The following is a 14,854-nucleotide window of genomic DNA, read 5'->3' on the forward strand; positions in this document are numbered from 1 at the left end:
AGTCTGTTTTGGGTTTTTGGGTTTTTCATGCTTTTTCCACGTCAGCACACTTTGACATTTTCAGTAAGATTGCTACCCCTTTAAAGAGTCCTGAATGTCTTCTTTTGCACTAATGAGGAAGTAATAATTCCATCCAATGGAGACGCACTCAGTTCAAATTTCAAAATTTCAATGTAATTATGACAGCTTGCAATAAATTACAATGTATTTTTGTTCATATCAGCTCAAAGACATTAAATTACAAAGACATTAAATGACACCATCGATAAATACACAGATAAGACTTCAGAGGTGAATGAATCATCACTTTCAAATAATCACACTCAATGGCAGATACTAGGTACATTTTTTTTCATACCACGGCTTATCATTGCCTGTGTAATTCTTTGTAAATTATATGTTCCAATATAGGGTTATTGCATTTCTGATCATTTACTATTATCAATACTTGTAGTGAGATTCAACTTAGTAGGTGCATTAAGTTACACTAAACAATGCCTTGCGTCACATAACTCAACAGAGAAAAACAATTTATCAGTGTGAGATAATTACACAACAGCAGCTTATCTCCCAAGCTGTATATTGTAACCGCAATGTGCTCAGTTCTTTATGCCATGCAGGAAACTCTTCCGATTGGCTGGCAGGTCCATTCACCGTCGCACACCAGGACAACTCAAACACTTCCAGTGAACAGTTTTATTTCTATTGCTCTAAATCTGTGCGCACAAACTGGAGGTAACCATAGCAACAGCACTTTTTGCTTTGAGCAAATATACCTTATTGTGGGTAAATGCTTACTGACAAACAAACTTTGACAAGTGGCCATGGTACAAGCATGGCGAATACACTCAGGTGCGTCCTTACATTGCACATCTGTGTAAAAGCAGCAGTCACTGTTTTTCTTATCTAATTACTAGGTCAGGATGTCTACTCTGACCCAGCCTCTATTAGCGCGAGAAGTGAAGACCAAACTTGAAATCCAGGTTATGAACCATCAAGCCAGAATCAAGCAAACTCCAGTGACTCGACAGAGTATGTGCTGACCTGCTTCGCTCTCCATCAAAAACAGTCACTTCATGTTTTTTAGTCCAAAAATTCTGCTGACGAACTGTCCTGCAGTGAGTGATACGTACAGATTTTTGCATGTGCAAGTCTGTGGTATGTGTATATAGCCGATCCTCTGATTGTATGTATGTATGCATGTATGTATGTATGTATGCACACACACACAGAGAGAGAGAGAGAGAGAGAGCGAGAGAGAGAGAGAGAGAGAGAGAGAGAGAGAGAGAGAGAGAGAGAGAGAGATTTTTAACAACCATGGCAGCAGTTTTTCAAGTGATGATAAATCTTCTCAGTGGTAGTCACTGGAACAGAACTTGCACAGGTGAATATCCTGGTGATGCGTGTTTGTTTTTTTATTGTGCAGTCATTACTCTCCCCAGCTGTGCGCTCTTAGAAGCCCTTTATATGGCAGTAGGCCTCCAAACTGGCAAAGAGGATGTAGAGGAACCAGAGTCCGAAGAGGAACAGCGAAGTGAGGACTTTGGAGATCCGTGGGCCACCCAGTTCGCCGCCTATGGACGGCCTCCGGCGTAGCATCAGCACCCCCATGGCGAAGAAAGCAAAGATGGTGAAGAGTGTGACTGAGAAGGCCAGCGAGCCAGGGTCAACGCGGAAGACCTTACCTTTGACTTGCCAATATATGGCAGCAATGGACCAGGCCACCCCAATGCCCAAAAACACATTGACCGCATTGCTTCCTGTCACGTTCCCCACACACGCATCCGCATACTGGTCCTGCGTGGCAGCCACTTTACTAGCAAAGGTATCTGGGAAAAAATTAAGTTAACAAATATTTCAATAGTTTAATACAATACAATATCCCTTCAGTGCTTCTAACCATGGCTAACTTCTGGAATACTGAATTCTGGAAGAAAAAAAAAAAAAAAAAACTTACCAGGAAGTGAAGTACCCAGAGCTACAAAGACCACGGCGGTGACGGTGTCCCTCAGGCCGACGGTGCAGCCAAAGTGGGAGGCTAGGTCTCCAATAATGGCTGTTAAGAAACCAATGACAGAGATCGACACTATGAAGCAAGCCCAGCCGTTCCAGTACTCTGTGGGTGGGACGAAGGCGAACAAAATCTTCCAGAAAACGCACAATATGTGCATAAAATAGTCAAAGCAGCTGGGCATTCGCTGCTCCTGTCCCTCGTCCTCATCTCCATCACCTGTTTGAAGGAAACACAGTGAAGATCAATCAAACAAAGCTCACCATCCTAACAACTTCCTTTAAAGGAATAGTTTATTATTTTGAACGCAGCAGAGACTTAGTCCAGCATATCACCGCCCGTAAAGCCACCACTTCTCATTTTACACTTCAGTTTTTGTACGGTTTAAACAGATGAGACACGACATGTTAGTGAGCATTAGATGTGAACTGTTTCAAGTGTTAATGCTAAGCTAAACTAATCAGCTTCTGGCTGTAGTTTCATATTCAACGGACAGACAAATGATAAATGGACTGTACTTGTATAGCGCTTTAACACTACATGTCATCATTCACCCATTCACAACCATTCATACACTGATGGCAGGGGCTACCATGCAAGGTGCCACCTGCCTATCAGGACTAACATTCACACCCATTCACACACTGCAGGCACAGCTACGGGAGCAATTTGGGGTTAAGTGTCTTGCTCAATGACACATCGGCATTGACTAGCGGAGCCGGCGATCAAACAGCCGATCCTCTGATTTAAGGACGACCCTGCTCTACCACTGAGCCACAGAGAGATAATAATCAAAATGAATGAGGGTATTTCCCAAAATGTTGTACTATTTATTCAAATCGGTAAAGCACATGCTCCTTGTGAATGTCAAGCCAACAATTTGGGAGGAATAGTTAAGGGTAAATTCCATTTTCGGCCAAATTGTAAAAACGAGTCCTGTTCTGAACCGCATGTCGTCCTCGGCCAGCTAACTAAAAGAAGCCAACCAAACAGTTATAAAATGTTAATTGTAAACATTTATTCAAACGCGAAACCCTTGAATTTCACATTTCATATTAAAAAAGGTTTACCATAATTTTATTTTATATTATTTTATTAAAAAAATATTTTGTATTATTTTATTTTATTGGGCCAGAGCACATTATTTAACATCAGGATGAAGTACAAGATGTAAACATGCTGGAGTTATCAAAAATGACCATTTACATCCGTAGTCCCTAGGTGGGGAACAAAAACAGAGACATTACAGGTATAGTACAATATATTCACATGAAGGTGGTTTTAAGAAAAAACAAACAAATTAGCCACTGACCTGCACTGACTGTGACTGCTCCAATGAACTGCTCTCTCCATGTGTGAGTGCCAAGCACCACAGCCAGATTGGTGTCCCTCAGGAGTTTGTCCACTGTGTTCTGTTACAACACATGAAGTAATGAAACAAAGGCAGTCATAGCTCCTATTAATACACACAGAGCAGATGGATCGACAGGATTTGTTTACCTATCTTTACATAAGAGAATTTTGTTTGCGGGGGTTAACAGCAGCAGAGAAAGGTTATTGTAATCTTGTTTCATAGGCTAGTTGATGCAGACTAGCCTCAATGTGAGTTCCAAAACAAATATGGCAAATATGAACATGGCACGTATTAATAGCACACTCACAAAACCACTGGCTTCACAGTTCTGCTGCAGAATTAACCCACCCATAATTTCACACACAGCACACATGAATGAACACACATCTCAAATCAAGATGCATGCAACACCTGAGAGAAGTCAAGAATGGAGAAAGGGTAGATATGAATATAGGAAGTTTTTGTAATCAGCAGAGTATAATGAGAGTTTAATGAGAAAATGAGATGAGAAAACGTCTAATCAGCCCCATCACACACAGAATGCTGGCAGAAACTGTACCTGGTCTAGTACTCCATTGGGAGTCTGGTGAGTAAGAGGGTGTGAGTTGGTTAATGAACTAAAACACATACAGTTGTGGTCAAAAGTTTACATACACTTGTAAAGAACATAATGTCATGGCTCTCTTGAGTTTCCAGTTATTTCTACAACTCTGATTTTTCTCTGATAGAGTGATTGGAACAGATACTTCTTTGTCACAAAAAACATTCATGAAGTTTGGTTCTTTCATGACTTTATTATGGGTTAACAGAAAAAGTGCCAAAATCTGCTGGGTCAAAAATATACATACAGCAGTGCTAATATTTGGTTACATGTCCCTTGGCCATTTTCACTTCAATTAGGCGCTTTTGGTAGCCATCCACAAGCTTCTGGCAAGCTTCTCGTTGAATCTTTGACCACTCCTCTTGACAGAATTGGTGCAGTTCAGTTAGATTTGATGGCTTTCTGACATGGACTTGTTTCTTCAGCATTGTCCACATGTTCTCAATGGAATTTTAAGTCAGGACTTTGGGAAGGCCATTCTAAAACCCTAATTCTAGCCTGATTTAGCCATTCCATTACCACTTTTGATGTGTGTTTGGGGTCATTGTCCTGTTGGAACACCCAACTGCGCCGAAGACCCAACCTTCGGGCTGATGATTTTAGGTTATCTTGAAGAATTTGAAGGTAATCCTCCTTCTTCATTATCCCATTTACTCTCTGTAAAGCACCAGTTCCATTGGCAGCAAAACAGCCCCACAGCATAATACTACCACCACCGTGCTTGACGGTAGGCATGGTGTTCTTGGGGTTAAAGGCCTCACCTTTTCTCCTCCAAACATATTGCTGGGCATTGTGGCCAAACAGCTCGATTTTTGTTTCGTCTGACCACAGAACTTTCCTCCAGAAGGTCTTATCTTTGTCCATGTGATCAGCAGCAAACTTCAGTCGAGCCTTAAGGTGCCGCTTTTGGAGCAAGGGCTTCCTTCTTGCACGGCAGCCTCTCAGTCCATGGAGATGCAAAACACGCTTGACTGTGGACACTGACACCTGTGTTCCAGCAGTTTCTAATTCTTGGCAGATCTGCTTTTTGGTGGTTCTCGGTTGACTCTTCACCCTCCTGACCAATTTTCTCTCAGCAGCAGGTGATAGCTTGCGTTTTCTTCCTGATCGTGGCAGTGACAAAACAGTGCCATGCACTTTATACTTACAAACAATTGTTTGCACTGTTGCTCTTGGGACCTGCAGCTGCTTTGAAATGGCTCCAAGTGACTTTCCTGACTTGTTCAAGTCAATGATTCGCTTTTTCAGATCCATGCTGAGCTCCTTTGACTTTCCCATTGTAGCGTTTGTGGGCGTTTGTATCCAATGAGCCCTATTTAAATGGCCTCAGAGAAGTCACCAGCTGTAGTCACTCATAATCACTCACAAGAAGTTAAGAGGCCATGCTATGAAGCTCATTTCATTGACACAACTTTCTAAGTCACCAAAATTGCTAATTCATGTTGCTGTATGTATATTTTTGACCCAGCAGATTTTGTCACTTTTTCTGTTAACCCATAATAAAGTCATGAAAGAACCAAACTTCATGAATGTTTTTTGTGACAAAGAAGTATCTGTTCCAATCACTCTATCAGAGAAAAATCAGAGTTGTAGAAATAACTGGAAACTCAAGAGAGCCATGACATTATGTTCTTTACAAGTGTATGTAAACTTTTGACCACAACTGTATACCTAAATAAGAACAACCCCCGATCCCTGAGGTGCTTGTATTTGTTCAAGCTTTTAAAGGAAATGCCACTCAAATTAAGAATTAATATTGTAAATTAACTCGTATGCCACGCCAAATGCAGACAGTGCCGTATTTCACAGGGAAACATGAGACATGCAGATGTAATAATACGTTAAAACTTGCCTTAAAGCTGCGTATGTTCACTCAGATTTTCTTTTCAAAAACAAATGAGCTCAGGATGCATATCTCCTAATGGACCTAACCTGAAATATACTTGTCTGTCCATTGTATTTATTGCTCTATTCGTCAGAGTTCGTCAGTTGGTTTTACTGCTAAGTGCAATGCCGTCTTTCAACCACTCACACACCTTAAACTCACAAGACTCCTCTATGATGACCTCCAGCCTGCTGTGCTCCCCTAGAATGGGCTTGCCCATCTCCGAGATCCTCCGGGCCTCCTCCTCCTCAGGGGTGGGGTTGCCTGTCAGCGAGCACAGACGTTTAATTACAATGTCTATTTCATTTATATTTACTGTGTCATTTGCAAAACCACACAAACATCCTAAACTTCAGCCAAGGATACAAGGGCCCACACCTGATGCATGAAGATGAAAAAAAAACATTCAGCACTCTAGGCACACTTTTAAAAAGGTGCTGTGTGTAGCATTTAGAGAGAATCTTGCTTTCATAATTGGATGTATTTCCTGTTGAAACAGGATGTTGAGGAGGCCAAGAGGACTTTTTTTTTGGCCTTGAGTTGAGTAGATTTTTTTTTTTTTTACAGACTCAAACTTTAATCGTTGTCTTAACCCTCAATGTGTCCATCTATAACTCAGAGCTGAATGGGACTAACACACCCAGCACTGCAAATATCTATTGACAGGTGGATCAGAGTTTGGTAGGGACATAATTATATTGTAATTTGGATGCTTCCTGGTAAATAATGAGCTACGCCCTGATAACCCAGCAGGAGCCAGCACCGGTAGGACCTTCTCCTTCAGTGGTCTTGGCCTTAGCCCCCAAAGGCACCAAGGTTGAAGGGTGACAGGGACCCAATCTTCTCCAGGGACCCACCTGCAGTGGACCTGACACTGACATCATCACTGACCGCGACTAAGCCCATCCTCAGCATATTGCCTGAACCCCACCCCCAGAGGTGAAGCACCCTTGCACTCTTTTTCCATGCACATGTGCTGGCTCGGTTTGACTCAGCGCGTTAGTCCAGCACGGCAGGGTTTTACAGTACATCTCCATTACAACAGGGCTACACGCTCGAAGATGTGTGTAACCTCGGCTGTGAGTAGGGGGACAGAGAAGCGACTGTGAAACGGTGGATAAACACATTTCATTTCCTATATTCTTCACAATAAAAGTACCACGCTAATTTTGCTGCTTTTACTCATACCTGCAGTGTTAATAGACTTGTTGTTATTGAAGCATAGCCACTAACAAAGCTCACTACTTCTGTAATAAAGACATTGCAGTCTCTATAAATTCGCCACGTTAAATTGTTATTTAAAGTTTATATTATGAAGCAGCAAAATAAAGCAGATATCTGAAACAAAGACTCAGTTAGAAGCTACAAACGTACTGAGAGCTGAGCTCAGCACAAAACAAGAAATAGCGTAAATGGAGCCAAAGTTTTTAGAGTTTCTGACAGTGACAAGTGGAAGTGATGAAAGACCGATGCCATGTTTATGCTTACACACAAGTACACATACACACACACACAGGTACACACACAAGTACACACACACACACACACACACACACACACACACACACACACACACACACACACACACACACACACACAGCCAGCGAGTGTATAAGGAAAGTAACAAAATCCTTTTTTCTAGAGGGAGTGATGGCCAGGGGATCTACTCATCTCAAGGACGGTTTATGATCCAATTAATTTTGAAGAACACAGTAACTTGACTTGGTCTCATTTATGGTCTAGGCAGAGTTACAATTTCACACTGTGTTTAAAAATGCTGCACATTGCACCTTTAGCACCCAAACTATCTTACCCTGGTTTAGCAGCAGTGCTGTGAAGAAAGACAGACAGTGATTCAATAAAATACAACAAAACTATTTTCAGGGCCTTATACATTAGAGAGGCTTGAGGGAATCTAAAATGCAACAGGAACAAACAAATCCGTTATTATTCTTTGTTCAGCGGGTCGGCATGTGCACTGCACCTAATGATATAAATGACATTAGGTGCATTCCAGTCTAATGCCATTGGTTCTTTTGACATCCACTAACAAGCGCATATCAAGTTCCTTTTTGACACATTGTCGGGGTACCGGGCAACTAAAGGCACACTAAATTCATAATTGGTTGCGGCGCCCATTCTAAAGTGAAACAGAGACAGCGGTGAATGGCAGCGTGTAATCTTCAGTTACTGGCTCTGACGCAGGTGGCCAGCGTTCAGCCGCCCGTGTTACTGTTGTTTCAATGCCAGATCTTTGCCATCTACTGTGTGTGAACAAACTATCTTATGCAAGTGCAAAGGAATAATTCTTTTTTGACTATCGTTTCATACAGCAGCACGTCATTATCGTAGCCATGAAAACAATGACGGCATTTAAAACACTGATACACTCACCAGAAAGTCCTCGCTTGAGCCATTTTGGGTCCTCAAGCACAATGAAGAAGTTTTCCTGCTTCTCGTACTCCTCCACATTTATAATGCGCACCTGTAAGATCTGACTGCAGATATGCAAACACAAACACACACGTTTTTTTAAGTACCAAATACTATGAACATGCATCATCCAAAATACCTCCACATCTTAAACATTTGCTCTCCCATCCAAATCACAATCGCAAATTGTAGTGACCTAAATAAAGAATCTCAATGGGCCTTTAAATAATTCAGGCTTGAACATAACATAGTGCACTCTTGCTCCTCAGTGAAAGCAATAGCGTTACACTAAATGACTTGTAGCACAACATTAACCTGGTTAATAATCAAAGTGTGCATAATTCATATTTTGATGAATTCTTGACAACTTGGAAGTTGAGTTTACATGTACACCGGGCATAATGGTCCCGGCTGAGAAAAGAAATGAAATAATAAGACTACACACCCTAACGCCTCTTCATTAACTATGATCTTCTAATTGTTACCCCCCTTTACTGTGCAGCATCTATTGACGGGCCTTTGAGTCTTTCACTAAAAGTACAATTAGTCCATGTGCAAACACAGCTTATATAACCTGAAATTTTAATGGGAAAAGGATCCGTCAGCTTACATGGGGTAACTAGAGGTTCCCACACCTGATCAGAGGGGCGGGATTATCTTTAGACATCAAGTCGTCATGTAATTCTGTATAATAGGGCCTCCTCCACCTGTTTATCTTTCAGTGAGGGTCCAGTGCCCCTTTCCTACAAGCACTAATGGGCCAACGTAGTATAAATATAAAAGCATTGAGGGTGCTGTGTAGCAGTACTGCTAGTTTAAAAAAAGAAGTCTTGATCATTGTCTTATGTGTTTGTCTATTATTTTAACTCTCAAGAATCTGGCCAAGTTAGAAAATGTAGAAAAAAGCCTGTTGGGAACATGGGCTTTGCCACCCTCTATCGGCCTGCGATAAAGTTACCGTTTCATTCAAGTTGAAAAACCTTAACTATATTAAATGTTAAGTCTTGCTATATTCTCTCTTTTAAAAAAACATTTTTATATTTATTTCAATTATTGCAAAGCCTATTATAAGATCAAAACTATAAACACGCACGCAGTGGTTTTTTTTTAGTCGTGCTGCCTGACAAACTCATTAGTGCACCAAATTAGATAAAGTTTCCAACATATAAAACAAATAAACAAATAATGGCCCCTCAGTAGGAAGCAGTGGGCTTCGGCTTGAGTTAGAATACAGAGGAGGGAAGATAGATAGATAGATAGATAGATAGATAGATAGATAGATAGATAGATAGATAGATAGATAGATAGATAGATAGATAGATAGATAAATACTTTATTCATCCCAAGCCTTGAGTAGAAGATGTATGGAGAGATAGACTAACATATTGTTGTTTTTTCTTTATGGACTTCGCTGACAATATACATTTGAGGGTTCTTAAACATGTAAAATATTTATGTATGGTATGTTGAAGAATAGGAAGATGTAACCTCAAGAGTCACAATGTCTGGCACCACCTCCTTCCTGGACAAGAATAGATTAATGTTCTAAAGAACTACATCCATTAGACTCTGTGGCTCCTATGTCTTATTTCCCAGTCACTGCCCCTGGTTGCTGTCTGCGCCTCACCTGGTCTGTTCATTGGTGAACTCCAGCTCCCCTTCGGTGTGCTCGTAGTCCACCCCGGCCTTGGCGCTGCCGTCCTCTGTGCGGTACGGCACAGCGACAGTGCCCCTGGAGCCCGAGTTCCTCACCACCGTCACCGCCAGCGTGCCGGTGCTCTCGCTCACGCGCAGCACGCGCTGGCCGAAGGTGAAGATGCCGGCGTGGTCATCGTCCAAGATGGTGACGGTGGCGATCAGCGGCTCCACTAGTCGACCTTTCGGCGGGGTTCCCGTCCCCTCGGTCGCCCCTTCCTCCAACCTCAGGTTCTGGAGACGCACGAAGAAATGCTCGTCCTCCTCGAAGATGTCGTCATCCAAGATGCCCACCTGGAGAGCACAGAGTATATGGATGATTCTTTGTGAAGAAACTGAGTTTTACAGATCTGTCAATTAAATAATCATTTAGTTGACAAAATCAAATGAGTGTGTGTCAACTAAGGATTTCTTTGGGACAGCCCTGTCCCACTGATACGAAACCCTGAAGTATTAGTGGAGAGATCGCTACTCATTCAGAGTTTTTATATATATATATACACATGCTCACCTTGATCTCTTTGCGGCTCTCGTCTGGCTTAAACACCAGGGTCCCCTTACTGAATTCATAGTCAGCACCAGCATTGGCGGAGCCATTCTCTGTGCAGTAGTCCACATAGAAAGTGTTCTGGCCCGTGCCCCCCTCGAGGATCACCCCGAGGCTTAGAGAACCGCAGTTCTCCGTGCACTGGTACTGTGCACTTTCGAAACAAATGTGCGAGCACGTGGCCTTGTCGGCCTCCTGGCCTGCTGAGCGACGAGCATGCTCAGCTGCGTGTTTCTTTAGTATGTTGCCAGCGCCGATCATCATGCGCGTCGCCTGGACCCGGTAGAAGGCGCGGCTCTTCTTCTGGTGGACCAGGGCGGAGTAATTGGCCATCTCAATCAGCTGGTCCAGGTCTTTGTCCGGGTGTTTCTCCTTCAGGTCTTTCAGGATGCGGACCACCTATCCGAGAAGAGGAAACTGCATTAATTTAGATGTAAATCTGGCATAAATCTTCTCTCAGAAGATTTAGTAATAATAAGAGGGTATGGTGGGATTCAACAGCAAAATATTATTTTTTGTTGGTATAAAACTTTAATGAAACGCAACTTGCAGACTGCATGCAGGGCTCTTTTTAAAGAAAAGGTTTGTTGACTCCTACTGCTCAGCCTCCTACTGATCAACTCCCTGCTGTTAAGACTCTTGTTGTTTGCACTTGTGCCCTTCAAGTATCCTGCTGGGATTGAATGTAACTAGCCCCTTCTCAATTCCCATTAAGTAGCTTTAAAAGTTAGTAAAAACACGATCCACCAGTGGGCCTGAGCGAGTAGAAGATGTTCCCCTGCTAGAAGTTTCCTTCCTTTCCTCCTGCCTTTTTAAAAAAATACAGTACGGAATAATTATTATCTTTAAGAAAATATGTACCCAAACACTAATTTTGCAATTTAAAGAGCTCCAATTACTTAATAATACAAAATAGACACCAAACTAAAGGGAAGAAAGGGATCTAACATCTGGTGACCTGGTGTGGACTCAACAACTTAAGAGCTCAACGCTGTGAAGACAGTGGAGATGGTTCTGGATTTCCGCAAGAACGCAGCCCAACCTGTCCCTATCACCCTGTGTGACTCCCTGGTCGACGCTGTGGAGTCCTTCCGCTTTCTGGGCTCCACCATAACTCAGGACCTCAAATGGGACCCTAACATCAGCTCCATCACCAAGAACGCTCAGCAGAGGATGTACTTCCTGAGGCAGTTGAAGAAGTCCAACCTGCCAAAGACAATGATGGTGCACATCTACGCTGCCATCATTGAGTCCATCCTCTGCTCCTCCATCACCACCTGGTACGCTGCAGTCACTGCCAGCGTATCATTCGCTCTGCTGACCTGTTCACCTCCAGGTCTCTGAGATGGCCAAGAAAGATTGTAGCTGACCCCTCTCACCCTGGACACAAACTCTTGGAGTCCCTTCCCTCTGGCAGGAGGCTGCGGTCCATCAGGACCAAGATCTCATGCCACAAAATTTTTTTTTTCCCATCTGCAGTTGGGTTCATCAACAAAGCTCAGGACCTCCACTGACTCAGACACTTACGGTACATCCCCAGGACAATGTCTTACTGTTACACACCCTTACACAACTTTTCTCTATTAATATATATTTAATATAACATACTTGTTTTAACATACTCTTATTTGTTTGTTTATCATATTTTATTGTACATTTTCATATTGTCTATTTTTAAATGATGTCTTATACTATTGCATTGTGTTTATTTTTATGCTCCAATCACCTAGCCAAATTCCTTGTATATGTAACGTACTTGGCAATAAACCGTTTCTGATTCTGAAAAACCACCGGTCTCACCTCATCTTTGTTCTGGTCTAGTTCACTGCCCGTCTGCACAGAGACTGTCACACTGGATGGGCTTCCAGGGCACGCCCCGCTGTCTGACAACTTCCCGTCCATGATCATGTCAATGCCTTTGGGTGCGGCGTCACCTTCCATTTCCACCACAATGCCGTGCCTCTTGTCGGCGCGGTAACGCTTGTGCATGTACTTGTAGAAGAGCAGGCGGCGGTCAGCGATCCAAGCCAAGATCACGCACACCGGAAAATAAAGCAGTGTCACTACGGCCTCCCACACCTGGCAATGCAGGCAATGTGAGTTAGATGATTCACACACTTGATTTATTTAGAAACACATGTATATACAGTCATCAGAAACACACCTCTACAATCCCAGGTGAGATGACAGCCAGTATGAGGTAGAGCCAGATGTAGGCAAAAATACTCCAGAAAGCCGTGATGAAGAACACTCGCAGGTGTTTGATCTTGCGAGACTCTCCGTTAGGGATCACCCACACGCACAGGCCGATTATCACAAACATGTTGAAGGCGGCGCTGCCCACTATGGTGCTCGGGCCGAGCTCCCCTGCGTTAAAGTTGTGCCCAACCACCTATACGGACAAAAAAAGACAAATGTCACATAGATCAATATCAAAGACCTTCTTTTTGTTAGCTGGAACTGAATTTAGGAGCCATGAAATAACCAAAATAACAAAGATCTACTTGAATAAGCCTACTTTTGAGCAGAAATACTCAAACATTATATACATATGTAGAAAAAGAAAAAACAGATCAGAGATGATCCATTTATAGGTTGAAATATATCGATGTATAAATATGAAGCAAGTTTTGAGTGGTGCCTCGAGTTTTCCCTAATTTTCATTAATTTGTGATGTTAATTCATGTATTTATTAGTCAATTTACAAAGTTAACATACGCAACTGCAAGTCATTACTTTTTAGCACAGTCACAGTGGAACAACAACAGGTTTTTGTATGAAAGCACATGTTAAAAGGATTTGCAAAATGCCTGATGTACCTCAATGACGGACAGCAGGATCTCAGGCGCCGAGGAGCCCAGGGCCATGAGCGTGAGGTTGGACACCGTTTCATTCCAGATTCTCACCGTGGTTACTGTCGTTTCACCGTTGGGTTTGGTGATAGTCACCTCTTTCTCCTGCAAGCGCAGATGTTTGTGAAAATGTCAAAGATGCTGTTACCACTGAACTCATACAATGTAACAAAAAAACAAAATCGCAGTTTGTAGAATGTTGAAGACATACTAAAGAGTTTTGGTCAAAGTAAGTGAGCTATATACGATACAATATATCCAATCTTAATGGAGTCCAATATGATTGGAGAGTATATATTTTACTTTGATAATTGTTTAAAAATGCAGGTCTTAAAGCAAGCATGCTCTCCAGCGTTCACTATTGGGTAATGGTGCATTGAATTTCCCAAGAGTCTTTGGGGTCTGTCACAATCCGAGAGTAGAATTGGACCAAATCATTATTCGCTACATTTAACAAAGTAAGAATGTAGCGGCAAAGTTATGTATTATATAAAAAGTATCTGCATTGTATCTCCTACAAATATGCAGTTCAGTAATACCTGAGAGGTGATGACTTCTATGGACGCCATGAAGCGATCTGCGATGATGGACACACCCAGGAAGATGTACATGAGACAGAGGAAGTAGACAACAGCCCTGCCTGCCTTCTCCCCGAGCGGAGGGTCTAGCGGCATCCACACCGGCAGCAGGATACCGGGTCTGCACACCACAATGCCCGGACAGGTCCTCTTGCCGGACCCCGTGGCGTTACCGGAGGTCTGAGGCTGCTCGGAGACGGACGCTCGCTCCAGGACCTGCGGCGTGATGGAGGTGCAGGGATGGGCCAGGAGGAGGAGGAGGAGGAGTGGGGAGAGGTGAACTGGGAGGTGTCCCATGATATCCCTGAGTCAGGAGGGGCTTGGGGGGGGGTCACCGGGGGGAGACACTGGGTCAGAGGACTTTCCTGGGGGAACAAAGGAAAGCACATTGCTCTGAGAAAGAGAAGGGGTGTCAGTCTAAACATTTTATACTTTTTAAAAATAATTTTCAAAAGTCTTTACAGTACAATTAGTCGTTTGATCAGTTGTGACACGAGAGAAGTAGTCCACTATCAAGACCATTAATGATGATACTTGTAACCACGTTATATGTATATATGTTATATTGTATCCCCATATTTTAACTTACTATTTCATGTCTTAGATTCTCATTTTACATTTATATACATATTTAATGAGCATTGTGAGCATTTTCTTGCCAACAACTGCTTCTCAGTAATAAATAACTTGAAACAATTTTGTTATTGTCATTTATTTTCCATACGACCAGCATGGCTGTATGTCTGTCTGTTGGTTGGTTGGTCGGTCCACCACTTTGGTCCACACTGAAATATCTCTACAACTATTGGATGGATTGCCTTGAAATTTGGTTCAGAAATTTGGTTCAGACAAATTTGGTGAGATCTAACCCTTATTTTTTTAAACTTTGCACCACCTT

General features: G+C 42.5%; 1 protein-coding gene across 9 annotated transcripts; it reads right to left on the reverse strand.

Moving 5' to 3' along the window:
* Positions 1–1,303: 1,303 nt before the first annotated feature.
* Positions 1,304–14,253, reverse strand: slc8a2a (solute carrier family 8 member 2a). 9 transcript variants are annotated; one of them, XM_068721220.1, is made up of 12 exons: positions 13,918–14,253; positions 13,346–13,483; positions 12,691–12,918; positions 12,327–12,605; positions 10,491–10,925; positions 9,912–10,273; positions 8,246–8,349; positions 7,665–7,682; positions 6,003–6,115; positions 3,324–3,423; positions 1,958–2,230; positions 1,304–1,829 (listed from the first exon to the last, which is right to left on the reverse strand). In XM_068721220.1, the coding sequence occupies exons 1-12, from the start codon at positions 14,251–14,253 to the stop codon at positions 1,453–1,455; spliced, it is 2,763 nt and encodes a 920-aa protein (XP_068577321.1). In that variant the 3' UTR covers positions 1,304–1,452. The 9 variants fall into 9 exon arrangements, with proteins under 9 accessions (XP_068577321.1, XP_068577325.1, XP_068577320.1 ...); XM_068721224.1 differs by having other exon boundaries at positions 6,003–6,148; positions 13,918–14,079; XM_068721219.1 differs by lacking the exon at positions 7,665–7,682.
* Positions 14,254–14,854: the final 601 nt, after the last annotated feature.

Source organism: Cebidichthys violaceus, unplaced genomic scaffold (assembly GCF_023349555.1).
Source record: "Cebidichthys violaceus isolate CVI_PGR_0920_01 unplaced genomic scaffold, fCebVio1.0.p SCAF_27, whole genome shotgun sequence".
In the NCBI taxonomy this organism is placed as follows: domain Eukaryota; kingdom Metazoa; phylum Chordata; class Actinopteri; order Perciformes; family Stichaeidae; genus Cebidichthys; species Cebidichthys violaceus.

Coding starts and splice junctions, on each gene's coding strand:
- slc8a2a (XM_068721220.1), bottom strand. CDS start 14,253: ATGGGACACCTCCCAGTTCACCTCTCCCCACTCCTCCTCCTCCTCCTC. Junction 13,484..13,917: donor TAGAAGTCATCACCTCTCAG/GTATTACTGAAC, acceptor CTGCGCTTGCAG/GAGAAAGAGGTGACTATCAC. Junction 10,926..12,326: donor TAGACCAGAACAAAGATGAG/GTGAGACCGGTG, acceptor CTTCTCGGATAG/GTGGTCCGCATCCTGAAAGA.